This window comes from Micromesistius poutassou (assembly GCF_964030765.1).
Source record: "Micromesistius poutassou genome assembly, chromosome: 5".
Classification (NCBI taxonomy): domain Eukaryota; kingdom Metazoa; phylum Chordata; class Actinopteri; order Gadiformes; family Gadidae; genus Micromesistius; species Micromesistius poutassou.
The window spans coordinates 518,206-536,120 of record NC_140275.1 but is presented as its reverse complement, the minus strand read 5'-3'; the positions used below and the strand labels follow the sequence as shown (position 1 = coordinate 536,120).

Below are 17,915 nucleotides of genomic sequence, written 5' to 3'. Positions count from 1 at the left end.
TTTAACCTAGTGATGGTTAGTGTGTACGGGGAATGGGTTAACCTAGTGATGGTTAGTGTGTACGGGGAATGGGTTAACCTAGTGATGGTTAGTGTGTACGGGGAATGGGTTAACCTAGTGATGGTTAGTGTATACGGGGAACGGGTTAACCTAGTGATGGTTAGTGTGTACGGGGAATGGGTTAACCTAGTGATGGTTAGTGTATACGGGGAACGGGTTAACCTAGTGATGGTTAGTGTGTACGGGGAATGGGTTAACCTAGTGATGGTTAGTGTATACGGGGAATGGGTTAACCTAGTGATGGTTAGTGTGTACGGGGAATGGGTTAACCTAGTGATGGTTAGTGTATACGGGGAATGGGTTAACCTAGTGATGGTTAGTGTGTACGGGGAATGGGTTAACCTAGTGATGGTTAGTGTGTACGGGGAATGGGTTAACCTAGTGATGGTTAGTGTATACGGGGAATGGGTTAACCTAGTGATGGTTAGTGTATACGGGGAATGGGTTAACCTAGTGATGGTTAGTGTATACGGGGAATGGGTTAACCTAGTGATGGTAGTGTATACGGGGAATGGGTTAACCTAGTGATGGTTAGTGTGTACGGGGAATGGGTTAACCTAGTGATGGTTAGTGCTGGCTCTTGGTTCTATGAACATCCTGACTGCACCCACAGAGAGATATTGTTGTTTTTTCTTCTTCTGAGAAATGGACTTGTTGTAAGTCACTTTGGATAAAAGCGTCTGATAAACGCCCTCAATGTAAATGTACACTGATTATAATATAATAATAATATATAATAATAATACTATAACACGATAATCCTCTTTGACAAATGGTCGTGAATTATACTGAATACTTTATTAACCTACGCATGTATGCAAGCTATGCATCTGCAGAGATAGTTTGGACCAAATGAGGATGAGGTTTATCACTATTTGGCCAACCAGTATGATGGTTGTTAGTAGTTAGTTGTGGAGTCCTGTCCAGCGGCTGATGTCTCTCTGCCACAGGCCGAGAGACTGCTCCTTTAATACTGTTGTGTGTACATGAACTGGGTCGGCGGTGACGGTGCTCGTCCAGATAGGACGGTCCTCCTGTGTGAACCAACCAGGTGTAGCGATGGTTAACCCGTTACTGCCGCCCCCTCCCCAGGCCAATGGAAGCAGTGCTGTGACGACCTCATGAAGATCGAGCTTCCGTCCCGAGGAAGCCCGCCACGGTCACCCCGAAGCAGGGCTCCCTGTACCACGAGATGGGTAAGGCACGGCTCATCCAGCTTCACACGGCCAATCTGGAAATACCTTTTTGTCAAATGTTTACTTGTGAAATGGAACGGTGAGAAGAAAAAGGTGAATTAGAAAAAAGCCCGACACCAGACCAAAGATAAACCAAAGGTTCACTCCTTCTTTGCTTGCACAGCATGGTGTTGTAGTCTTAACTTAACTGTAGGTATGTGCATGACGTACTTTCACCAAAATGTGTTTCCTCCGCTCTGCTTTACCTTTACCTCTCTGTACTGTAGAGTGACCGTCTCTGACACACTGACTCTCCCTGTCTCTCTCTCTCTCTCTCTCTCTCTGTGTTTCTCTGTCCCTCTTCATGGTGTGTGTCCTAACCCTTCACCCCCCCGCCTTCTCTTTGGTTCAACCTTTTCCTTGTTTCCATCGTTTGCTCCCCTCTTTTGGTTTTTCATTCACCAAAACTAAACCACCTTTCATCATTTTATTTCACATTAACCACATTTCATTTTGTTTCATCATTATTTATCCCTAATACGTTGAAAACCAATTTCCTGCCTCTCATCTCACACCCCCCCCCACCCCCCACCCCCACCATACTAACCTCGTCACATCCATGATCTCCAAAAACACCGGCCCCCTCCCTCCATCCTCCCCCCCCCCCCCCCCGTGCTCCACCTCTCCGCACCGCTCCGCTGCAGCCCCCCTCTCCGCCCCCTCATGCGAGGGTCTTCTCCTGCAGGATAACGCCGTGTCGGCCGAGATACGCGCTCTGCTCTCCTCCTATTACAAACGACAGGTGACGTATGCACGCCGGGCGCCGCGCCCAGAGCTCCCCCAGAGCGCCGGGCTCAGAGAGCTCCTCCGGTCCTAGAGCTGGAGAGAGTTTGTTTGTCGCTAACACTAACACCACTCCAACAAATACAAAAACACACGGGCCGCGAGGAGCGTTAGGACACCAGGGTCAGTGGGCGTGTCGCCGTCAGCCGCCGGTGTCTCAGCGTGGTGACGGCTGTCCCCTGCTTCCCCCACCCCCCCCCCCCCCCCCCCCCCCACTCTCAGTTATTGAGGCGTCCGACGGCCTGGGCAGCGCCGTGTCCGACCTCCTGGCCCGCCGCATGCAGGAGCTGGAGCTCCGCAGCCAGCTGGGCTCCTCCCCCACCTGGATGTCCCTGTTCGAGGAGGAGGGCGAGGGGCCCGGCTCCCCGCGGGGCCCCGGCCGCCCCCGCATCTCCCGCCTGTCGCCCCGCAGCCCCGCCAGCCCGCAGCGCCGGCCCCGGCCCGGCCTGCTCTCCTCGGACGCCAGCCTGACCTCGGACAGCGACAGCCACAGCAGCACCAGCCCCTGCTCGCGCCACGCCGGCTGGGCCGAGCCCCCGCTGAGCTACGTCCTGCCCTCCTCCTCCTCCTCCTCCTGCTCCTCCTCCTCGCGCTCCCGGCCGCGCACGCTGTCGCTGGACGCCAAGCTGAGCACGCTGCGCGGGAGGCGCTACGGCGGCGGCGGCGGCGGCGGCGGCGGCGGAGGCGGGGACTTCCAGTGCTCCTGCCAGCCCCCGCCTCCCGCCTCGCTGCTCGCCCCGCTGGCGGTCTCCTCGTCCCGCTCCCCGCGCGGCGCGCAGCCCGCCCTCTCCTGCTCCAGCTCCACCTCCAGCACCAGCTCCAGCGAGGGCCGCCACAGCCCCGAGGCCTCGGAGGCCGCCGCCTTCTCCCGGCCGTCGCCCGCCCGCCGCAGCCTCAGGAACCTCAGGGCCCGCCTGGACCCCCGCAACTGGCTCCAGAGCCAGGTGTGACCTTAACGAGCTCTAGAGCCAGGTGTGACTCTAACGAGCTCCAGAGCCAGGTGTGACTCTAACGAGCTCCAGAGCCAGGTGTGACCTTAACGAGCTCTAGAGCCAGGTGTGACTCTAACGAGCTCCAGAGCCAGGTGTGACCTTAACGAGCTCTAGAGCCAGGTGTGACTCTAACGAGCTCCAGAGCCAGTTGGGACACTAACGAGCTCCAGAGCCAGTTGGGACACTAACGAGCTCCAGAGCCAGTTGGGACACTAACGAGCTCCAGAGCCAGGTGTGACGTTAACGAGCTCCAGAGGCAGGTGGGACATTAACGGCGACGCCAGCCTTTAGCCTCTCATGACTTAACTGGATTAACATGGAGTGGCCGACGCTGCGTCGCGATGAAATAAATAAAACCTAACATATGTGAAGTGAGCTCAGGCGTTCTGCCCGAGGGCTCAGCCTCAGAGTCTACAAGCTGCCTCAACCCACTAGTGACCTGATGCCATGGCCCAGGCGGCCCTGGGGCCAACTGGAATAGGAACAGGTGACAATCTCCTCTACCTGGTTGCCACAAACATAAAAAATAATGATTGCTACATTTTGAAAACCCGCATGTTGACAACAATAGTGATATATGCAAAACACACGTTTAGCCATACGGCCAGTGGTTCCCATATTAGTATCAGTGTTTCTCTACTGGTTGAATTGGTTTTCGTCTGCCCGCCCTTGCAAAAGCACACATGCACACAACTGGGAAGTGTTTTTTAAAGGTGACATATCACACCACCAGGTGTGAGTGTGATCAGCCGTTACAAGCCGTTTTGAAAATTGGCCTCTTCTGACATCACAAGTGGGCGTGTCCACCTGGATGTGTGCTGGATAGATCAGTCCACCAGCCGACCCAGTGGACCGTAGCAAACGTCGCTCATCTATCCGTCACACGTCTGGGTGGACACGCCCACTGGTGATGTCAGAAGAGACGGCTTGTAACAACTAATCACACTCACACCTGGTGGTATCCTTTAAAAGAGATCTGTGCTATTGACACACTAGCAGTACCCTCACCCTGTATGTTTCTCCTTGACTTCCCCCCAACAATGACACTGTCTGCGGCCTGAGCAGAGGTGAGCATGAGTCAATTGGAAAAATAAATTCAGTGAACGGTTTGTGATAGCGTGTCTGGATGTGTCAGGGGAGGCCTAACTGTAGTCAGGGTGTGTTCGTATCTTGCTTGTACTTACTGTGATAACTACTTCAGTGTCCGTAATCTACTGAAGTGAACGTCTCTCCTCGCTCTCATCAAACCCAAGCAGTGTCCTGCATGATTTGCTTCCGAGAGTCGGCTCTTTCAAAGTGTTGTGAACGATTGCAGTCGGTGTAAGCTGTAAGCTGAAGGGCCACTGTGTAACATTTTCTCATCTGCAAACGCCTGATAACCAAAATATGCATGTTGCATCATAATGAAAAGAAATGTCCAGTTGCCATAGTGGTTTAGCCATGCACACAGGGATGGTAAAAGGAGGAATTTATTAAAGTTTAAGAGCGTCTGCCCTGGTGAGACGCTATGAATAAGCTATGAATAATCTTACACAGTGCTCCTTTTAATAGGATTTCAGTTTAGAATGTACATGGAATGGAATGGTCACTGTGCTCGTCTAGATAGGCTCGTCCTCTTGTTGAAAACGAATCCGGTGTACTGAGGGTGTATACGCATAGCTCGATCACAGGAACATTAACAGACATACACCAAAGTGATGTAACGGACCAGACACAATAAGCCATACTAAATCGTTGGTCTTGTGAAAGTCTGGTGGTATTTTATTAAGCAGTGAAAGCCGTAATGAAGCATCCCTGTAGCATTTAATTGGAAGAACCCTTGCATTTGATCCATTGTAAAACATTAAGATATTAGAGTCACTATTTACTACCTTAAACTCTTGTCTCTGTTATCCTTGTGATGGTGAGGACGGGATTGTGTAACTTTTAGTTACACCATTTCGTTCTGATTCAATGTCCGTGGAACTCAATGTCAAAATCTGCAAAATCTTTATCTACATGAACCTAACCAGGAGACTATCTTAAATGAGCCTGTTCAACCTCTGGAATGCCTAAACAGCATTTGTATTACTGTACCTTAAACCCTTAAGTTAACTCAACCCTCGACTGTTAGAATTCAACCTCAGGTGTTGGTGAGGTCAACAATGGAGCTCTAACACCCTATGATTATTATCTTTTGTATTATAACAGATTTCTTGTTTCAGAATGACATTGAATGTCACCTGGCTACAGTGTTCGTGTTTCTGTGTGTTTTGCAGGCACGCATTCCCAGAGAGCAAACACGTTAATAACATGACATGTTAATAATATTAATAAGAATAAATACTTTATCCATTTACGTCTTGCCTTCTGTTTTTACATCACGTCTACTACTGCTCTCTACTGTAACTACGGTGGTTCACGGTAATATTCCACTCACTAGACACAGGGCAGACGCCCGGTAAACATGAACATATGAGCCATTCGGTATTGCAACAGAGGACATTTTCCTGCAGGGGGGGTGGTGGGGGGGGTGGAAGAGCGAGTCACTGTCTGCAGCCACTTCTGGCTTCGCTTATGTTCTCTGTGACTGTGTTACTCTCAGCTTCCTGATTGGGTGAGACACTCAGGATGAGATTCAGTTAGATGCACGCTCGGGTCAAATAGAAAAAGCTAAATGAAACCTGACTGTTTATCAGATACCCTGTGTTGTGTGTAGGCACGCACACACACACACACACAATAGAGGCTTTACGTTTAGTTCCTGCTTCCAGAGGTATATAAGCAGTACAAAGCACTAGTACAAACGTAGGAGGTAGTTGTCACCTAGTCTTCACTGAGCAGTGTAATGCATAGAGGAATACTATGGCCATGTCGTCTCCTGGAAGATAATTCTCAGAGCAGTTCCCTGTGTGTGTAATGCCCAGTTGTACCATAAATGTGCAATGTCATTCAACACCGAAAAAGTATATAAAAAGGGTTAAAACAAGCATACGTCTTACCACATTCAACCAATAAATTACACTCCCTATAAATATTGTATACGATCCATAATATAGTGCGAATCAAACGATCCATGTAACCGATCAGGGTTTAACTGAATCAAGGTTTTTTGGCAACTATCGTAACTATTTCAGATTATACAGGTAAACATAACGATACACCGAGGTCTAGATATAGCGACCGGGGCCGGCTCCGCCCCCCAGCCTGTGCTGCGTCTTCATGGCCCTGATCATAAACCAAACATCCCGTGTTCTGTGCTCCGTTCTTGTGCTCCGGGGGCGGGGCGGCCCCTCCCTGGCGTCAGGCTAGCAGGCGCTGCGCGGGTTGGAGGCCCGCAGCACCACGCCGGCCAGCGTCCTCCAGGCGAAGGTGGAGAACTTGGCGGGGCAGGTCCCGGCCCGGCTGATGTAGGACGTGGCGATGCGGTGCAGGCGCTTGGCGCCGAAGGTGTTGTAGTGACCCGGGAGGACCTGGTCCACCTGGCGGAGGGGGGGGGGGGGGGGGGGGGGGGGGCGTTAGAGAGAGCGGTAGTGGGTACGTTTACTGTACATTTACAGCATTGAGACGTACGTAGCCGACCGCTCGCGGGTCTCCAACCTGCCACCTCTCGAACTACGACACTACCGGCGCGGGAGGGGAACGCTCTGACAGCCCAGGCTTTCAGAGCCTGGGCTGTGGTTAGGGTAGGGTTAGGTTTATGGGTAGGGTTATGGTTATGGTAGGGTTAGGGTTAGGGTAGGGTTATGGTTAGGGTTATTGTTAGGGTATGGTTATGGGTAGGGTTATGGTTATGGTAGGGTTATGGTTAGGGTAGGGTTATGGTTATGGTAGGGTTATGGTTAGGGTAGGGTTAGGTTTATGGGTAGGGTTATGGTTATGGTAGGGTTAGGGTTAGGGTAGGGTTATGGTTAGGGTAGGGTTATTGTTAGGGTTGGGGAGAGGATGTTGTCAGTATTGAACTACTGACGGCGTCATTCAAAAAGAAGCCACATTGTACACGTCAAACACACCACCACACCCGGCCCTCGGAGCGCCCCCACCCCCGTTCTCATCGTCACACACACACCTCGGTGAAACGCGACCCGAGCGTGTGTGTGTGTGTGTGTGTGTGCGCCTCAAACCAGACCGGACTAACGAAGCACCCCCTAACGAAGGGGTCCCGGGGGGGGGCCCACCTGCTCGCTGTCCACCAGCCCCACGATGCGCTCGCAGCTGCTGACGTAGTCGCTGACGCGGCTGTAGGGCAGCCAGTCGATCATGGCTCCGTCGTACACCACGTCGCCGCTGAACAGCAGCTTGCGGTCGCCGTCATGGAGACAGATGCTGCCGCGCGAGTGGCCCGGCATGTGCAGCACGGTCAGCTGGCGGTCGCCGAGGTTGATGACGTCACCTGGGAGGGAGGGAGGAGGGAGGGAGGGAGAGGGAGGAAAGGAGGAAGGAGAGGAGAGGGAGGGAGTGAGAGAGGGAGGAAGGGGAGAGACACATGAGAAGGATGGAGAGGTATGCATTACAGAAGGTCTGTCTGTCTGTCTGTCTGTCTGTCTGTGTGAGCCACAGATAGCATAACTGCACCTAGAATGACATCATCATCTCTTCAGTCTGCAGGTTAACCTATCGCTTCGCTTTCAAGCTTGTCCAGAACGCTTCTCTCTTCCGGAAGCGTCGGGACAAAATCGAACGTCCCAGGACAGAGAGATGACTCACACAGAACGGGAGTATTAGGTTGAAATGAACCCACGGCGGGGCAATAAGATATTCCAGCTGCACTGCAGCAGCAACTCTGACACAGCACAACACTGAGCTGCTATTGACCCACTCTGCAGAACGGGCTGCCGGTAAGAGGAGCAGAAGAGTCCGGAAGAGGAGAGTTTGGCCCAAGCAGCAAAGTGCTTCATCTAATGATGGATGACGGCAAAGGCTTAACCGTCCAAAGTCGACTTTGTATGGAGTCGCGCCGCCCCGTCGCTTTTGGTGTGAACGCGCCATAAGGCTTAACCGTACGTAGTAGATAAATAAAAGAAATGCTAGTTTGAAATTGAGTGGGTGAATTATCTCCACTGGTTGATGACCAGATCAAAGTCATCCAAATACTGGAAAACATTATGAAAAACTAAAATGTCCAGAAAAATATACTGTAACCACTTCAAGAAAACATGTACACACACATGTACACACACACGTACACAGAGACACACTGATCCGTCTATAAATAGCGCACAGCGGAGGTTAATATATGCAGAGGCGGCGCATGTGTGACTGACTGTGATCGCAGCAGTTAGCAGTCCATCCGCAAATGTTTGCGTAGCGCTATTCTGCACAATGTCAACTCGTCTAGTCTGTCGATATCCCGAGGCGTTGGGGAGCAGCGTGCATCGGACGCGGTCTGCAGTGTGTGTGTGGACGCCGCCTATGCGGGGGGCACAACGTATCGGACGTTCTCTCGTTGCGTTCGGATATAAACGGCGTGGCGGACATTCTCATCCTCCTGACAGGCGAGCCCGACGCTGGTGGAGCATACCTACCCTCCTGTAGGATGTGCGTGGGCTGCACCGCGTGCACCTTGTAGTGCCGTGCCCGCCATCCCGGAAAAGGCGCCTGGACTATCTCCCGGTCGCTCAGCCAGGTGGCCGTCTCGAAGGAAGTTGTCCCCGTTGACCAGGGCTTCGACCTCGGCACTGTGGACGCCCACTTGTTGGAACTGATGTAGGCCCCCGGAATGGTCGAAGTGGGCGTGGGTGGCGATGGCGAGCAGCGGGTTCTTCCTCTGCGGGTCGGCGCCCAGCAGCCCCTTGGAGGTGATGTAGTCAGGTAAGCTCTTCAAGCCCAGCCCCGTGTCGATCACCACGTCCTGGTGCGAGCCGCGCAGCAGCCAGATATTTGCACGGTTTTCAGACTCGTAGAACCGCTCCTGGATCCAGTACATGCCATCTCCGAGCGACTTGTGCGCATACCAATCGTTGGCAGACATCCCGACTCATGCGCGCGTCAAGGGGCATGGAACCTGGTGCCTTTTGGAGGCGATTTTAGTCGCAAAATCTTCGCACCGCTGCTTGGGTCGCGTACCAGACACCTACATCTCGATGTCTGTGCAGGCAGGCGGGGCCGAGGAGGACACGCCCCCGGGGAAAGAAGCGCACATGTCATTGGACGGGCACGCGCCTGACGTAAGCATGAACCCTACCGTGATTGGCTGGAAACGCATAAGCGGTCTGCCAACCACACCGGAGGCGTGTGGTGTTTAAAGCCACACCTGGAGCACATTGCGGCTGTGTGGACGGTAGTCTCGATCAAATACTCACCAAAGTCCCACCGCTCCAGTGGTAATTGTGTGATCTCTATAGTATAACCCGCGATCAGACCGTCTATCTTCAGAGATGCAGAGCGGGGTGTGGGACGCCGATGTGCGGGTATAGGGAGCATGCGGTCACGGAGCACATGGGGACGTGTCAAACTGCTGACCTAGGGCATTCTCAACTTCACATCGAGCTAGGCAGCATCACTGTCTCCCTGTCAAACAGTTCCTTGGTAATCTTTTACAATGTTTTGTGTTTTCATCTTAAATAGGAAGAGCTGATTGAACAGTTCGCCGACTCATTGTAAACACTGTCGTGGTTGTGTGTGTGTGTGTGTGTTTGTGTAGTGGTAGAAGTACAGCACGCTGGGTGTACTCGTGGACAGACCGTCGGAGCCGTCATGGGAGGCCGGGGTCGTGGGGTGGCGGCCTTCTCGTTCAACGTCGAGGCGTTGGGCATCACACGGGGCTGCATGCCCGAGGCCATGGTGGGGCCCAGACCACTGTTCCCAGTAAGTACTAACTACAGTACTAACTACAGGCACTACGAACTACACCAGCGCCACGTACGTAGGCTACTTGTAAATTACGATAAAGTATGGGCCATTGTGTTTTTATACAGAACAAATATTAATTACACCGTTCCCCACGTCTGTAATGCGATATGCTGAACAGCTTAGTGTAAACGTGTGAGCGGCTGCGGAGGCCTTGAAGGGAATCGTGAATGTGCAAAACACAGCAAACCTCCCGTGAGAGATAAGCCTCCTAGGGGCACACTTATCTTCTACACTACGACACGCCCATAAACAATGATTAACTGGATTTACACTAGCCTTATCGTTCCACAGCTTTATAAAAACATGTTAATCAAATTAATTAATCGCGAATGCATTGCATAATCTCAGCAAATAAAACAATCGTGTTTTAATCGCGTTGGCCTCGTTGTTTACACGCTCTCCTCTTCCACAACGTCAGAACACGGAGTCTAAACCGGTCCCTCTGAGGGACGATGAGGGAGAGGCCTACATGCTGGCCCTCAAGCAGGAGATGAGGGGCACAATGCAGAGACTACCCCACAACATCAAACCACTGGCTGCTAAAGCAGGTGAGGAGTGGCAGAGGGAGGGAGGGAGGGGGAGGGAGGGAGCGAGCGGGCAGTGCATTAGAAGTCTGGGATCCTTTTGGGAAGTGCTGTGGCAAGAAAAGACTGAGGTTTCTGCCAGGCGGTGAGGTAATGCAGCACTCAGAACTGAAGCATTTAATTATGGCAATATCTATCGATGGAGAGAGAGTCAAGGGTTCATAGAGGACTATTGAATCAGCGCTTCTGCCGGTCGGGCTGGGCCGGCCTTTTAATGGAATGCTTTTTTCAGGCGATGGCGACTCGTAAGCGGTCAATTTATTTGGTGACGTTGGTTTGTTATGTTCATGCACAATTTGGGCTTTCATGCATTAAAAATTGCAATTAAAGAGTACGATAAATGCATTGTTTTACCACTGAACCGGGATTCATTAAATACGTCAAGTTGCATTAATTGAAAACGGGAAATCTCGGCCGGTTCACTGTGTGCTTTTGATAATTAACTTGAGGTATGACGTGTCCTTTGTGAAGATGCAACTGAGCACAATTCTGCTTTTCTCTGTCTACTAGATGTAGAGCGATACAAGGAGAGATACAACAAGCAGAAACAGCTCAACGATGAAGAATGGACACCAGGTACAAGTTTTACTTGCACACTCTCGCCCGGTTAAAAATTACATGAGAAATACTTTTTCATAATGAACGTTACGGGATGTTTCAGACTGGAACCTCTACCCGAAAGAACTGAGGCCCCAAGTTAAAAGGACTCGCACAACCAAACCAGCAGGTATGTGCCATTTAGTTTGTTGACATGTTCATCTGAGGTGGATTTTGTCTTTTGCAGGAATTAAGACTTGACGTTATGTATTGTTTCCAACAGGCGTAAAGAAGCCTGCGAAGCCTTCAGCCAAAGACACCAAGGATGTGCTGAATAAATTAGAAGCAAGTCTCTATTTTAACCTCACAAATATCAATCAACAGTTGTGGAAAGAAACACTAAAACGTATTTCATACAGTACACATCCTCCAAGCATCCATGCTCGTCTGATTGTGCATGTAATCAGGCTTGGTACTCATGAATAGCATCAAAACATGTACAGTGCTCATGTTCGGGATTTTCTTCAGGAACTGGAAAAGAAAGACGGCGCAGAGGAAGAGAAATCTGACGACGAGAAGCCCAAGACGAAGAAGACCGCGGAGGGCGAGGAGGAGGAGGACTTGGAGGAGGAATTTGAAGAGGAGGAAGTGGAGGAGGTGAGAATGAGCCGTTGGGTCGTTTGAGTTCCTCTCGCCAACTTGAAGGGAAGCGATGAGGGGGGTATGACGCGGTCACTGAGCTCGTTTCACTCCACAGGAGAACGATTACATCGACAGCTACTTCGACAACGGGGAGGATGACCACGATGACGGCGACGACGGAGAGGCGACGTACTGAGACGCTTCCTCAGCCAGAAGAACAATTAGTTAGTGTTGATATTCCAGCTGTTCTTACCTCAGATATTGTTTACATGTTACTTTCCATGGCTGTTAACAAACCAGTGCGTATTATTCCTTGGTATGTTCCTGTGAAATTGCGGTTGTGTAAAAAAAAGAGATACTAAAGCCTGCTCATTAATTTATTCAAAATAGATGTATTTATTTTCCAGCCTGTTAACAGAGCCACTGGTTAAAAAGGCACATACTGTCTATTTCACCCGAAATATGTACATGATTGAGGAATAAAGGCTTCTATATGATAAAGTCTCTTGCCAAAAGGTATTACTTGACGTGATTGCAGGAACTGTGCGTTTTCCTCATCTCACCATGCCTTTAGAAGATCTACAAAGTACCCCACCAGCGATGAAATAATTAAATTGATATTTTCAATACTGATACTGTGAGACAGCTTATGCTCCATCTGACAAATAAATTAGTCTGGATATGTTAGCACACAATGGAAACCACCTGGTCCCACCCACCCGACAATAGTGTTAAATAATCTTCATGTTTTAATGGCAATTAGAGAAAGAAATCCCATTGGGTCCATCTGGGGCATAAAAAAAAACAACTGACTTATAAGTCAAAGGAATCCAAAGGACTCTGTTCCCTAAAGCGACCGTAGGGCCGCGTTAGTCTTAAAAGCAGCCGGGGTCCGTCCCAGTCTGCACTGGGTGTCCTCCAGTCTGTCCTCTCCATCATGTCTTTGCGTGCTTCTCATCGCCGCCACGGTTCAAGTCCCCTTCCCCGGGCGCTTGGGGGTCGCCCGCGGCGACGTTCCCCCCGCCGGCCCCCAGTCGGGCCCCTGCGCGGCCGTCCTCGGGCCGGGACACTTCCACCTCGCTCCCCTGAGGCGCGGCGGGGTCGGCGGCGGCGGCGGCGGCGCCGTGGTGGCTGACGTCGGCCTTCACCAGCACCTCGTAGTACAGCAGGTAGAAGACGGGCGTGACGATGCCCACCACCAGCATGATGGCCACCGCCGTCCACCAGCGCATGCCCCAGTCGGCCCCGTAGTACGGGTCCTTCCTCGGGGCCGGCTTGTACTCGGCCGCGCCCGGCGCCGCCGCCACCGCCGGCGGCTCCAGCTGCGTGAGCGAGGACACCACCTCGTTCAGGCTGCTGCGGGACGGCCCCGTCGACTTCACCAGCCGCTCGATGTCCTTGTCCTTCTCCAGGAGGAAGCCCTCCACGCTGTCGGCCGACGACGACGACGAGTCGGTGGAGCACTCGGTGGGCACCGAGGAGGTGCCCGGGGAGATCTGGGACAGGCTCCACGTGGTCGACGGCGAGGAGGACGGCTTCAGCGCGCCGGCGCCGTTGTAGCTCTCGGTGAGCACGCTGAAGCGCCGCACGGGGATCTTCACCGAGCGCAGGGCGAAGAAGTCCTGCTCCGCCAGGAGGTTGTTGGCCCGCTTCAGGTCCGCCACCTGGAAGCACATCAACACAGGGAGAGGACGGCTGTTAGCGGCCGGCGGACGCCATTCACACAGCGCTGCTCTGACCTGTGGCCGCTCAAAGCGCTGGACAGGGTCGCCTCACATTCATTCACACGGCGGCGGCGGCGGAGTCGACCCCGCAGGGCGACAGCCGGCTGGTCGGGGGCAGTCAGGGTGAGGGCGTCTCGCTCAGGGACACCTCAGGGAGCGAACCATCAACCTTCCGGTGACCAGCCGACCCGCTCTACCTCCTAAGCCACACGCCACCAAACAAACCTCTGGAATGAATGAATCCTGATCGGCTGTGGATAACATTATTCATACTTTGCACGTGACATCACAACCGCTGGCGGGCAAGAACTCCAGCAACGAAACCTAGTAACCTGATCAGGACGTCGCCAGTTTTACCACACGAACGGTCCTTAGGTTCCTCTCAGTCCAAATACCGCCACGATGGAAAGATTAGTTCAACGGGAGCATTTGTGCCAGGCATACACATGGCAAACGGACAAATTAGACATATTTTTGTACGGAATCTCCCTGCTTCTGAAATGACGGATTCTCTATGAGATAAATGTAAATATCTCCAAACTCCAAGTCCGGTAGAGTCTTTGCCAGCTTCAAAGCAATGAATAACCTACATCAGCGGGTGCTGTGTATGGATCACAAGTTCCGAGTATGTTATGTTTATCTTCTCTTCGTATCTAATTTTAACATTTTGTGACAAATGGTCTAAATAGTTGATTTATTTAAGTATCGGAAATCTGCAAGGCTGCAGTTCCCCTGGTTGGCCGTTTGTTCGTCGCCATTTTGCCAGCGTTTGTTGCCCTCCATGTATCCAAGGTAGTCACGTGACCGCAAAGTATGAATAGTGTGTAACGTGTTCCCGGCTGACAGCCCTGGTTGAGGGTAGAGGGAACCGGTTCGGTCTGTGTCCGGTACGTGTTGATGGAGGGGGCTGGGCGTACCGAGCAGTGGTACTGCAGGGCGAGGCTGTTGAGCGTGTCCCCCTCCTGGACGTCCCGGGACAGGTAGATGATGTCGTCCATCCTCTCCCGGGACGCGCTCCGCCGCAGGCCGCGGTCCCGGCCTCGCGACCGCAGCTCGAACACCTCGCCGTCGTCCTCCGACAGGTCGTTCTCCGAGCCGTTGTTCCCAAACAGGTAGGCGTGGCCTCCGTTGGCGGGCTGCACCGTGGTGGCGGCCTGGAAGCCGTAGTGCTGGCCCCGGCTGGCCATGGCGTCGTCTCTCGGCCTGGGGGGGGGGGGGGGGGGGTGAGTAAGAGGGTCTGAGGTTAACATCTGAGGTTAACGTCCGACATGGGAGGCAGCCGCTGGTCTCCTTACATAATGACACGTAGCAAACGCCTCGGGAGACGACACGGAGAACTATTCAAATGGAGACTAACCCCCCCCCGGTTTCAGTACAAAATACAGCCCTCATTTTAAAACCTGTTTTGGGCTGAAGTCAAGGTCAGGGGCGTGTTACCCTGTGGTTAAGACCCAGTACTAAGGTACTGTACTCGTACCTCAGTTTCTCGTGTCTATCTGCAGGCTGCCTCTTTGCCAATATCTTCAACATGATAAGACGGGGGGGCAGTGTCCTTTGGTTTACAGTACATCCTGATATGTTTAGGTTGTGTAACTGTTGTGTAACCGCCCTAGAGCCTCTAGAGTGGAACATCTCCTGGTCAGAGATGCATGCAAATATATCAACGACTGCTGCAACTCTATACCACAATACCAGACCAACAGAGATTATTAAAACAGTGAATGATCAGATAATCCCCATCCCATACCCACCGGAGTCTCCACACATCATTTACATGAGCGGCTCAGCAGCCACGTTGACCAGAGAGACCACAGCTCACCCTGACCATCAGTAGCAGCCCACGTTACTCTGATTCTCGCAGTAGTGTGTGTGTGTGTGTGGGGGGGGGGGGGTCAGACTGAGGGGGGGGGTGGAGGGTCAGACAGAGGGGGGTAGGGGGGGGGGGGGGAGGGGGGTCAGACTGAGGGTCTGATCTTTTTTTAAATCAGCTGCACGGAAGAAAAAAACCAGTGATGGCGATCTCACTGTGGACACCGGTGGCTCGATCCACACAACACAACACAATACAACAGTCCTGCTCCCACACGCCTGAATACAGAAAGGGCCATCAGATGTTAAGGTTAGAGTAGGGTTCGGGTTAGAGTAGGGTTAGGGTTAGTTAGGGTTCGGGTTAGTCGTCCTGAGCCCCCTCACAGAGGAGCTAACGCTAGCCTCTCGGAGGTACGGACGCCCCGTCGGTCTGAGGAGGCTCCGGGGACTCACCCCGAGCCGCCCCTGGACGCTCCTTCGTCTAAACGGACATAAACACACTCGGTCTGCGTCTACCTGTGAAGAGTCGTCTCAGTCGGTCGTCTTCAGCTCGTTGTCTCCATTCTCCCCCCGGCTTACATTACCTTGAGCTACCTGCTAGCCGCTGGAACTCTCGCTAGCCGTGGCTCACGCCACGTCAACATAAAAGCCGACGTGATGACGTAGCGGGAGCTGCCTGTAGGCACGCGTCCGGCCGCTAGATGGCGCCAACGACCAGGCGTAAAGTGGCTGTTCGGGCGGCCCTGGTTCACCGGGCAGAGCGCGTACCGTTAGGCCCAGTCCTTACCGCAGCGACCGGGGTTCGACTCCTGCCCGTGGTGCTTTGCTGCGTGTCTTCTCCTCTCCCATATCTTCCTGTCTATCTCAATCTACAATTAAAAAAAAGAGGATAAAACCTTCAACAACAACAACAACAAAAAGTGTCTGTTCAGGGTCGTCTCAGTCGCCAGCCAGATAACTAACGTGAACTAAACTCCTTCGCGACGGACTAGGATTTTTCGAAGGAGCCCAAAACGGCACAGGGCTGACGCGCCGGACGGTGTCGCTGTCCGCCAACGCTCCCAAAACAGACGAGACGAACGCGATTAACACATCACGCCTCATTATCCCCGCGGCTGCAAGTTGCTGCGGACTTGTGTTCCGTAGTAGGGCTTTAAAGTACAGTAGCAGCAGTTGCTGCTACACGGCTGCGGGGCGCTGGGTCGGGCTGTAAACATGCGTGCGGATAGTGAGCCTGCTTGTGTTTATGACTGAGGACGACCACGGGAGGAAGCCTCTGTCTGCGGTATCACTCACTCCAGTCCCGTTAGATGACCCGAGTGCTTCACTGCTATCCTTATCCGCGGAGGAGGAACGCCGTCGATATGTTTCAACAGACCGGCCTCGTTTGATTTATATTTGGGGAGACGAATTTGGCCCCTGGAATAATAATCGATGACCACTTTACATGCAGAGATATTCTCGTAATTTATTTCGGACGGAAAGGCCAAGCAAAGTGTCAGGTAAGTGGCGATGGGGTTGAACGGTTTCATTGTAACAGGTGTTTTGGTGCAGGCGTAGGTCTAAATGCAAGGAGAACTTTGTGAGATGAACACTTGAGAGGCAAAACATCTCAAATCTTTTGTTATCTATCTTGTGACACGAGCCCATTCTTCCCCCTCTGAGATGACGTGAACATTTTAATTCATATTTAAATGAAGACCAACCCCAGTGCGTCTAACGCCCCGCCATGCCCTGTATGTGTACACTCATTATAGTCAATAGACAATAAAGAAAACGATGAATCGCTCGATCATCAATTATACCAGACAGCTCCAGCAGTCACATTCTAAGGCACAGTAGGAAAACGATTAAAAGTCTTTACCCACTACAAATTTCATTACGCGCGGTGCCAAAAAATAAAAACACTATAAAATGTTTAAAAAAGCCTAAATATTGATTCAACGCAATAACTAAATGGATGTGTGTTTGTTACCCGCTGAGGAGGAGGAGGGAGACAAACGCTGTCATGGTTACCCCCTAGGATTCCCAGTGTGGACATTGCGCTTTGTGTGTGTCCCCCCCCCCACCACACCCCCCCTCCCAAATGCCCCCCCGCCCCCCCCCTCGTCCATTGAAATAAAACAAGCGTCCACGGAGAACTCCCACACATGGTGCGCACGACCAAGGAGACCGTCTCATAAAAGCCCCGTTGATTTATCAGATCTGGTGATGAGTAATCTGGCACACTTTGCACCTGCTACTCTAAAAACACAGTAGTAGTAGTAGTAGTAGTAGTAGTAGTAGTATTGATTGTGTAGGTAACCTACACAATTGCTCTCGTCGTCTAAGGAGGAGATGTCGGGACACTTAAACATGATGATCGGGCCGCTCATGGCTCGGGGGTGGTTTCATTGCTAAATAATTGATTATGTCCAGATCATCGCTCAGGGATTCACATGATGTCATTTGGAGCGTCTTTCTCTAAACCTCCTTTGTTGCCACAGCGGAGGTAAATCTCTTTTCTTAGTGAAAGGAGCATTAGCAGCAGCTTCTGTAACCATTCAGCCTTTACGCCATGCTCTACGGCCGAAGCCTTCCCCGTACACACAGTAAACACATAGCGCCTTTTGATCACCAAATCGCCTCATAATAAACCGCAAATTATTATTATTTTTACAATTTTCAATTATCCCTAATCTGTGTGTGTGTGTGTGTGTGTGTGTGTGTGTGTGTGTG

The 17,915-nt window shown here is 52.0% G+C and overlaps 4 protein-coding genes and 1 pseudogene across 5 annotated transcripts in view; 3 read left to right on the top strand and 2 right to left on the bottom strand.

Annotated features, from left to right (window-relative positions):
* The window catches only part of LOC311343905, a 6,014-nt pseudogene extending 431 nt beyond the window's left edge, over positions 1–5,583 (top strand). Inside the window, exons 2-3 of the transcript XR_014684124.1 lie at positions 1,153–1,256; positions 2,301–5,583. The product of XR_014684124.1 is annotated as an uncharacterized misc_RNA (transcript). The remainder of the gene's footprint in view (positions 1–1,152; positions 1,257–2,300) is intronic.
* On the bottom strand, positions 5,579–9,106 carry LOC311343465 (acyl-coenzyme A thioesterase MBLAC2-like). Its single transcript, XM_084468329.1, is given in 4 exon segments — positions 5,579–6,531; positions 7,228–7,442; positions 8,575–8,692; positions 8,694–9,106. Coding segments are annotated over 4 exon segments (834 nt in total). The 5' UTR covers positions 9,021–9,106; the 3' UTR covers positions 5,579–6,357.
* Positions 9,107–9,378: 272 nt separating this feature from the next.
* LOC311343466 (DNA-directed RNA polymerase III subunit RPC7-like) lies at positions 9,379–11,902 on the top strand. Its single transcript, XM_084468330.1, has 8 exons — positions 9,379–9,577; positions 9,693–9,856; positions 10,320–10,449; positions 10,996–11,061; positions 11,147–11,212; positions 11,306–11,367; positions 11,551–11,679; positions 11,780–11,902. The coding sequence occupies exons 2-8, from the start codon at positions 9,746–9,748 to the stop codon at positions 11,858–11,860; spliced, it is 645 nt and encodes a 214-aa protein (XP_084324456.1). The 5' UTR covers positions 9,379–9,577; positions 9,693–9,745; the 3' UTR covers positions 11,861–11,902.
* A 139-nt stretch (positions 11,903–12,041) lies between these two features.
* On the bottom strand, positions 12,042–15,820 carry LOC311343464 (lysM and putative peptidoglycan-binding domain-containing protein 3-like). The gene is made up of 3 exons (XM_084468328.1): positions 15,714–15,820; positions 14,306–14,591; positions 12,042–13,328 (listed from the first exon to the last, which is right to left on the bottom strand). Exons 2-3 carry the CDS (start codon positions 14,573–14,575, stop codon positions 12,600–12,602), a joined length of 999 nt encoding a protein of 332 aa, XP_084324454.1. The 5' UTR covers positions 14,576–14,591; positions 15,714–15,820; the 3' UTR covers positions 12,042–12,599.
* A 1,934-nt stretch (positions 15,821–17,754) lies between these two features.
* adgrv1 (adhesion G protein-coupled receptor V1) overlaps positions 17,755–17,915 on the top strand; it is a gene marked incomplete at its 5' end in the record, with an annotated part of 39,056 nt that continues 38,895 nt past the window's right edge. The window contains one exon of the mRNA XM_084468873.1: positions 17,755–17,779. Coding sequence (XP_084324999.1) covers positions 17,755–17,779 — 25 coding nt within the window. The remainder of the gene's footprint in view (positions 17,780–17,915) is intronic.

Excerpts from the sequence above, each read along its gene's own strand:
- LOC311343464 (XM_084468328.1), bottom strand. The coding sequence starts at position 14,575 with ATGGCCAGCCGGGGCCAGCACTACGGCTTCCAGGCCGCCACCACGGTG. Across the intron at positions 13,329-14,305 it reads CCCTGCAGTACCACTGCTCG|GTGGCGGACCTGAAGCGGGC; the intron begins GTACGCCCAGCC and ends ATGTGCTTCCAG.
- LOC311343466 (XM_084468330.1), top strand. The coding sequence starts at position 9,746 with ATGGGAGGCCGGGGTCGTGGGGTGGCGGCCTTCTCGTTCAACGTCGAG. Across the intron at positions 10,450-10,995 it reads ACCACTGGCTGCTAAAGCAG|ATGTAGAGCGATACAAGGAG; the intron begins GTGAGGAGTGGC and ends TCTGTCTACTAG. Across the intron at positions 11,368-11,550 it reads ATGTGCTGAATAAATTAGAA|GAACTGGAAAAGAAAGACGG; the intron begins GCAAGTCTCTAT and ends GATTTTCTTCAG.